This window comes from the organism of the source record quoted next, unplaced genomic scaffold (assembly GCF_019419815.1).
Source record: "Pyrus x bretschneideri cultivar Hongxiangsu unplaced genomic scaffold, Pyrus_bretschneideri_v1 Contig3, whole genome shotgun sequence".
Lineage (NCBI taxonomy): Eukaryota > Viridiplantae > Streptophyta > Magnoliopsida > Rosales > Rosaceae > Pyrus > Pyrus x bretschneideri.
The window spans coordinates 10,975,694-10,984,497 of NW_025999612.1; the positions used below are offsets into that span (position 1 = coordinate 10,975,694).

At 36.3% G+C, this 8,804-nt stretch overlaps 1 protein-coding gene across 1 annotated transcript; it reads left to right on the plus strand.

Moving 5' to 3' along the window:
• Nucleotides 1–6,239: 6,239 nt before the first annotated feature.
• Nucleotides 6,240–8,804, plus strand: LOC103958707 (cyclic dof factor 3). Its single transcript, XM_009371010.3, has 2 exons — nt 6,240–6,506; nt 7,131–8,804. Exons 1-2 carry the CDS (start codon nt 6,348–6,350, stop codon nt 8,367–8,369), a joined length of 1,398 nt encoding a protein of 465 aa, XP_009369285.1. The 5' UTR covers nt 6,240–6,347; the 3' UTR covers nt 8,370–8,804.

Below are 8,804 nucleotides of genomic sequence, written 5' to 3' on the forward strand. Positions count from 1 at the left end.
CTTCGGGGTGTGGCGGTTGTTGGCGCCTGATCCCGGGTAGTCATTTAGCTCCACATCCATCCTTTCACTGATAGCTCTCTCATTATAAATCTTCTCTGTGGTTACCTGTTTTGAAAGATGAAAATTAAGAGATGGAAGGCTAGTAACTCAACACATCTTTTCCCGGAAGCGCTTCTCGTGAATTATACTTGTACTATGAATACATGTCTATTAAGATGCCTACAGGATCCTCGCGAGTCGCGAAGAACTATAATATCGAAAATATATGGAGTAATACCAGTTTGATACTTCCTGCAATTTGATGAAGTTGAGGTCCATGCTTTAGGCTTCCAATTCCTGCATGTTGTAAAAAGCAAATGAGAACAAGAAGGAGAAGAATAAGAAGAAGATGCAGAAGCAGAAAGCTGTTACAGGTTTTACTTGTAGCTGGGATGGCATTCAAGAAGATGAGTTGAGAAAACCCTAGCAAGATCACAAGCACATGAAGGAGACTGCTTGCCATTTTCTCTATGAAGTTGAATGTTAATTGTCTTAAAGCTATCACTACTCAATTTATACAACTCAAAAAAGCTGCTTTTCTAGACCTTTGTTTGAGTTGTTGGGATTTGGAAAAAAGTCAAAAAGGCGAAAGAGAAGACGAGTGTAAATTGGTGGAAATTTACCCAGAAATGCAGTTAGGTTGTTGGGAAATTGTTAAGTGGGGCAATTGATTTTTAAGTGAATGTGGTAGTGGAGGTATCACAAAGGATGATGTCGTGGCAAAATTTGAGCTCAGGGGTCTCATGCACTAAATTGTAGGTTAAGGTTTAGTGGGAGTCATCATCATTGGACACAGCTGCACAAGGATATTCAATGAAATGGAAGCAGAAATCACTACAAAAGCAAAGCAATATGGAGTTTGATTTTTTGGGATTCCATTTTAGTGGCATGTCAACTAAGGGGTAGGGAAAACAAACAACAACCACCAAATGCGATAGCATGTAGTATTGCAGTACAAGTACGACTTGTTTGAAAAATAAAAATAAAAAGTTGAAGAAGACGATGACATGTTTATTTGGAACATACTTGTATTGAAATTTTCGATTTTTGATGTTTGCTGACGCATGAGTTTTAAAGTTAGTATGATTCATGATTTCACATGGGTTTGCTCTTGCTTGATGCTTTCACATGCATTTGCTAATACCGTGACATCTACGGGCTAAAAAATTATGTGACTCATACGTTATAATTCGTAACTCAAAATCTAAAAAACAAAAATTAAATTAATTAAGGAAGCAGTTAATCTCATTTACGTTCCTTATCTTCTTTATTTATGACTTTTTCAGTTCATGACCTCTTTGTTGAGAGTGAATTCCACATAAGGGAGAGAGGGACATTGTGTGCTTATAATAGTTGAGTTACTCCATGTATTGTCAAATGATTTTATGGTGAAAGCTCAACCTTCTCTATGGTATCAGAGAGCAAGTTGTTCTGTGTGTGAAACCCAACGGCCACACGTGCTCCACGCCACCCAACTTGTGTTGTTCACATGTTAGACTTTAAAATTCATCACACATGAGGGAGCACGTTGAGAGTGAATCTCACATCAGAAAGAAGGACGTTTTATGTACTTATAATTATGTAGTTGAATTACTCCAAATATTATCAATTGGTTACATGGTGAAAACCCAACTTTGTTTTCTCTTCTTATTATGATTTATTCTTCTTTCCAAGAATAAGACACACAATGATCTGGTTGGATGATAAGTTCAGAACACAATTAGAGTTGGCAACACAATCAGTTTAACCATTCAACTTTGTTCCGACTTCAGTGGACATATTGGGATCAAGTTATCATGCTTTTAGTTTAAATTGTTTGACTTTATGAATCACCAATCAAACTTTACAATGTGTTTGGTGGGTCACTGCCCTTACATGGTGGTATGGTTACAGAGTGATTAGGTTGTAATTAAAGTAGTTATTGACAATGAAACAAACATGGCTGATGTATTAGCCAATTCCAAAAGGTAATTAACAAAATTAATTAACTAATTACAAAGTAAAGCTAAAAGCCTAAATATCCGAAATGGGGCTGAGAAAGTAGAAAAAATATATAAAGCAAGAAAAGCTTAAGGATCCATCCAGAATAATCATACCATGCTTTCTGCTGCTTTTGCATGCTTCAAAATTTATCATGCTACATTTTACTCAAACTTAGTCAACCCTTTCAGATGGGATGCTGTCCGTTGATGATGCTTGTTTGATCTCACCCAATTTAGTCAGTCCCTTCATGCCCATGGGAGCAATATGTCACACACTTCACATTGAGTTTATGTGCTTAACAACTTACATGAAACGTTCACATAATCTTCTTTTTTTATCATTAGGGTGGATCTTTCTTCTGGTTTAGCATGTTACATGATGAAAGGGTTAATCTGATTTAATCATTGAGGTACATGTTACACAAACTCATGATATCTAAGATTTCTTATAGACGATGATTGATGTCTAGCGAATAATCATTTTACATCGAGAGAGGTCATATGGGGTCGTGCTATACACGTCTTTTAAATGACTTAAAAGTCATTTGTTAAATTGATAGGAATTTTCACAATTAGTTGTTAAATACCTCAATGACTTACTTTAAGATTTTTCTGGATCATATGAACTCGTGATAGGTAAGTTTTTCTTCCGAAGATGAGCAATGATTGACGAGACTTTCATTTTAATTGCGGGCCATAAGTCAATATTTTTTGGGGCCACCGTGGCAAGGACTTTTGGGTTTTGGGACACCTTACACTATTTGGAATCCCAAATAAACCTCACTCTGTGCCCACTGGCAAAGCTTTCACTGGGCTCGGGACTTCACTTAATCCCTATAAAACATGGGCCATATTACAATCACTTTCAACCTCAATTGAACATGTTGTTCTGTTGACTGACACCAGGTTCAAATAAACGCGAGATTTTTCATTGCGTTCGGATACTTGGCGGAGCATCTTATGTTATTATATAATCAGAGAATTTTTTTTTAAGTGTTCCTATAATTGTATAATAATAATGATGTTTCATCCCGTATTCCAGACACACTGAAAAATCTCTTCAAATAAAGCACCAGTCAACAGCCAAAAAGCTATATATATATATTTACGAAACATAAAATAAAATAAAAAATAAAAAAAACTAATGAAAAGGGTTTGAAAATTTTGAGTTTTAACGATAAGGACAAAATAAAGAATAAAGTGAATAGTACCATGGTTGACTTTTTAATGTAAAAATATGATTTTTCGTTAAAGTAAACAATACCGAGAGTTTTTCATTAAAATTCCCTAAAAAAAAAATTGAAAAGAAAGAAGGGGACTAAGAGATTGGAGAAATTTCTTCAAACCTTCCATCCTAATCTCATCTTAATCCTGTCCAAATCAAATGTCTGGTATGTACCTCCTAATTGAAAAACATGTTAGCCGAAATCCTAACCGCCCACTGGCTAATCCGACATTAAACAAATCAACTTTAACTACCTAATTACACTTGTTTAATTTTGATTAAAAAGAAAAAGTTGACTTGTTTAATCAATAGATGAAGCATGTGATTAAAGTAATCAAAACCATTTGACCTTTAACACCGAAAGACCAAACCTTAGAGCATTTTAAAGGATTTAACAAAAAAGATTTCTTTAAAGTTGTCTTTGTTTAACCCATTTGACACTTTTACGTAATTTTAAAAATTCCACTCTAACCACTAAAGCTTTGGGTTACTATCACTATCCATTAGAATTGTGACTTGGGAGAGTGAACTTTTGCTTCCTTATCTTCGAGGTTCATTATCTCCTTCTTGTCCTCTTAACAAGACAAAACATAAACAAAACGATAAATAAAAATAAAAAATAAAAAAAATAAAAAATAAAAGGGGGAGGCCTTCGCATTTCTGCGCAAAGCCATTGTGCACCCCTTATCGTTCTCCCACTTTTTCAACCAACTTTCTAGATTTTATTTTAAAATATTAATATCTTAACTTTATTTATTTTATGAGGTCCAAATTTTATTTTCAAACACTTATATTAATAATATTTTAAATAAAATAGGTTGCGAGATCTAATTTGCTAACTTAAAAAAGTAACAACTGACCTTATAAACTTGCAAGATCAATTATTAATTCTTTAATTTGCTAACTAAGTTGTTATCTTCATTAAAAATTTATTTTTACTACGCAACATAACAAAACTAACATCGTCAAATGTTGCTTTCTTTAGATATACTCTTATCTTTTAACTTTCTATCCCCCAAGAGGATCCTTGTCTGATCCTTTTTGTGAGGATCCACGCAGGATCCTCTTTGTGAGGATCCCGGGGATCTTCTAATCACATCCGTTCATCGTACATAGTGAGAAAAAAATCATTGTAATTTTTTTAATTTAAAATTGAATATAAATAGTACCTGATAAAAACTGATCGCACAATATACAATAAACAGATATGATTAGAGGATTCTTAGAATCCTCACAAAGAAGATCTGGCGAGGATTCTCTCTCTTTTATCCCTACGTTAAGATTGTACTAAAATCATATTTTTTTACTTTTGTGTTGTTTAATTTTTTGAAATATTAAAAAAAATTAAAATGTCCACTAATTGGATTTTGTGTCGAGAAATTTTTAATTGTGACAAGAACACAGATGATACACTATGTGTTTTTATGTAAGTGATGGAAAATTTTAATTTTTAAGTTATTAACCTTTTAACACATATATCTTACCATTTATGTGGAGACACGTGATGTACTATCTTGTGTGATGGTTACATTAAAAAATCTTTATTTGGTGTCATCCTTTGAGAGCTCTGCTTACGTACAAGTTGGTCGATGGTATACGCGTGTCATGCGCTAGGACACGTGTTGGTCATCCACGGGAGATTGTGTAGATATTCTGCAGGCTTTCAACTTTGTGCTTTTTGGGGTGGGACCCATTGAAAAGTTTCTGCAGCTGATGTGGCGACAAACCTTGTTCTAATCTGAGATTAAATATTAAGTTAGCAAGATAAATGAAATAGAAAATATATTGAGTTAGGTTAGAGTCTTCATATACAAATAATTAAAGAGATTAAATTACATAATTGCTTAGAGTATTCATATTTAGTTTACTTTTCACACACTCCTTATAATTTATATCATTTGATCTTCTTTAATTTGTTCAATTCGATGACCAAAATTTAAGAGGGTGTTTGTAGTCCTGTGTTTTTTTTAATTTTTATGGAAAGGTACAATTTTAGTAAGATGCCAATAAAATACATACAAGAGGATATGACATAAAAATGAAGTGAATCTCTGAAGAATAAAAAACCTTGTCAGGACTTTCAAACTGGAAACATGAAAAAAGAGGCCATCATTGTAGAATAAAATAGAACATTGTAATCACTGAATAGAACTATTCTCAATCAAGATGTTTGCTACATGTCCGATGGTTCTTCAAACTAAGCCACCTCATGTTACTCTCCAGTTCCTGCTCTTTCAAGCCCATGTGATGCTTGATTTGCTTCTTGTCTAACATGACTTAAGCTTGAATCGAGAAAAAGCTTGAAGAAATAAGCGACTATCATTAATTATTAGCCCCAAATAGAGGTGTCATCGCCTTCTTGTTGGATAGCAGCTATTGCAAGGATAGAATCTCCTTCAAATTCTACTTCAGCAACTCGCAACTCCGTTAAACAATTTCCTTACAAGAAAATAAGAAAAGTTGACCCAACCACTATGAAGGATTCCTCGAAGAGTTAAGGATTAGTAATCATTTTCAGAAATTAAATGGATTCGGTCTTATACATACTCAAGGAAGGTAATTAAAAAAAACTATTTTTGCTCCGCTTGGCCCTGTCCCTCTCTAGGGGTATATTCTAGTGATAGGTGTTATAGGAATTGGACAATCCTATTTGGTTTGTAAAAACTTGTGAACAATAAAAAATTATATTATGCTTCGATACATTGCATATACTAGATAAATGAAATGTTAATTACGCGACTAAAGTTCTGAAAATGAACTCAACGACTAAAAATATGAATGTCATCATACATCGGTGCATACTAAAAAATTCGTGACAATACGAGGAAGAAAAAAGATAGATATCTCTACCGGTAGCACCGAATTTTCCATGCACCCAAAGGAAAGTTGACAAGGAAAATCTGGAGGCCACAAGAACTTGTGGCTGAGAATCAAACGCCACGTTGTGACGTGGCACCCACTTCCAGCTAGTTTAAACGGATCAAAATCGTAGACGACGTTTTACCACGCCCAATGCCACCACGACTCTCACCCAAAAGAAACGAAAAGGAAAACACCTCCAACACTCGCGCCTCTTTTCCCACTGTTTGGCTGCCGAGAAAATGCTGGAAACTAAGGACCCCGCGATCAAGCTCTTCGGGAAGAAGATTGCCCTCCCCGCCGACATCGACGACTTGGGTTTTGCTCGGCCTGTAGAGAAAGAAGTGGAGGTAGAGTCAGAGGAGGAGGACGAAGAAGAAGAGGATGCAGAGACAGAGCAGGTAACAGTTTGTAACTCAGAGAGAAAGTTCTTGTCTAAATTTTCGTTTGGATTCGACCCTTTTGTTAAAATGCTGAGAGCTTTGAAGGGTCGAGCTTGTTTTCTTGATTCGTTTTCATTTTTCTATTTTTGTTTGATTTTTTGATCCTGTTTAATTAAGTTCATAAATTTTAGCAGATGAAAGAACCAGGGAAAGAAAGTGGAAATTCTGAGCTTTTTTTTTCCAGTTGAAAGTTGAAATCGAAAATTTGTTGCCTTTTGATTGTTTGATTCAATTTTGTTTATCAATGAAACGATTTTCAATCAATGGATTTCACTCCAGCTTTTGGAAAAGTATTAAATTTGATCAGTTTTATTACTTCTTTGTTTAATAATTTTGGTTAATTAAGTCCAATTTACATATAGCTAATTAGATTGTTTATAAGTGTGACTGCAGATAAAAAACTGTGAAACTGTTTATGCTTCTTGATTTTCTCCTAATTAAGCAGCCAGATTTTCAGCTGTGAGATTTATTTATTCTTCATATGAAAGAAATCTGGAAGGTTTTCTGTTGATTTTCTGAGCTGTTGTTTTCATTAATCTGGAAATATTACCCGATTCTAAATCGTATTTGTAAAATTTTCAGGATTCGCCATCACGAAAATCGACAGAGAGCATCGAACAAGATGATGGTTCTCCTCCTAAAACTGAAGACCCTGCAAATCTGGAAATATTACCAGATTCTAATGTGAACCCGAAGACACCATCAACAGATGAAGAAAGTGCGCAATCGAAAACTGCTCAGACAGAGAAAGAACCGAGTACTGAAAACTCGGAAGAGAAAACCCTGAAGAAGCCTGACAAGATACTTCCATGCCCCCGCTGCAATAGCATGGACACTAAATTTTGTTACTACAACAATTACAATGTCAATCAACCGCGGCATTTCTGCAAAGCCTGTCAAAGATACTGGACTGCAGGCGGTACCATGAGGAATGTGCCTGTGGGAGCTGGACGTCGCAAAAACAAGAACTCTGCCTCACATTATCGCCACTTCACCATTACCGAGGCTCTTCAAGCAGCTCGGATTGATGCTCCAAATGGAGCTCACCACCCTCCATTAAAAAGCAATGGTAGAGTCCTAAGCTTCGGAGTGGATGCACCTATTTGTGATCCTATGGCTTCTGTTCTAAATCTTGCAGATAAAAATGTTTCAAGTAGTACTCGAAATGGTTTACATAAAGGCGAAGAACAGGTATTTCAAGCTCCTTGCAAATCTAGGGAAAATGGTGATGATAGCTCCAGTGCATCTTCTGTAAATGTTTCAAAAGCACACTTGCAGAATGTCAATGGCTTCTCTTCGCAAATTCCTTGTCTTCCCGGTGTTCTGTGGCCTTATCCATGGAATGCAGCAGTTCCCCCACCGGCTTTTTGTCCTCCAGGATTTCCTCTATCATTTTGCCCTGCACCTTATTGGAACTGTGGCGTGCCTGGCACTTGGAACGTTCCTTGGTTTGGTCCACAACCCCCTTCTCCAAACCAAAAGTCTCCCCACTCTAGTTCAAATTCTCCAACATTGGGGAAGCATTCGAGGGATGAGGACGTTGTAAGACCAGAGAATATGGATAAACAAGAGCCATCAAGACAGAAAAATGGATGTGTTTTGGTTCCGAAAACATTACGGATTGATGATCCAAGTGAAGCTGCAAAGAGTTCAATATGGGCAACGCTCGGAATCAAGAACGATTCCATCAGTGGCAAAGGACTGTTCAAGGCCTTCCAACCAAAGAGTGATCAAAAGAAAATTGTCCCTGAAACCTCCCCCGCAATGCGAGCTAATCCAGCTGCATTGTCTAGATCCCTCAACTTTCATGAGAGCTCATGAAGTAGCTAGCTAGCCAAGTAGTCATGAGTCTTGGCAGATAACCCCATCCAGCTAGGCCATTTTAGTTGAGCTGGTCGAATCGGAGATGCAGAATTGGAGGGGCAGTCTCTACTCTCTAGGGTTCCTCAGTATGATAGGGGAACTAATGTAGGATAAAGCGCTTGTGGGAGATTGGTTCCCTCTAGGATAAAGCTCTAGTGGCAACTACTTTCGCCTTTTTGCGCTATGCACTGGTCCCTTCTGATGTACTTAGTTTTTCTGAGGTTGTGTTCATGTACGTATCCATAATCTCTATATATGTGAAATACTATGATAGAATTGGAGATCCAAAGATCTTTCTATTCCCTTTTCTTGGGGGCCAAGGAAAAGAGCGGATCTACAACTGAGGCGCTACTATGATAATATTTTAAGCTAATAAAAAAGTGTTGCGTTTGA

What these genes read in the sequence shown, in the direction of transcription:
- LOC103958707 (XM_009371010.3), top strand. Translation starts at nt 6,348, where the DNA reads ATGCTGGAAACTAAGGACCCCGCGATCAAGCTCTTCGGGAAGAAGATT. An exon ending in AGGATGCAGAGACAGAGCAG is followed by an intron (nt 6,507 to 7,130) that starts GTAACAGTTTGT and finishes TAAAATTTTCAG; the next exon opens with GATTCGCCATCACGAAAATC.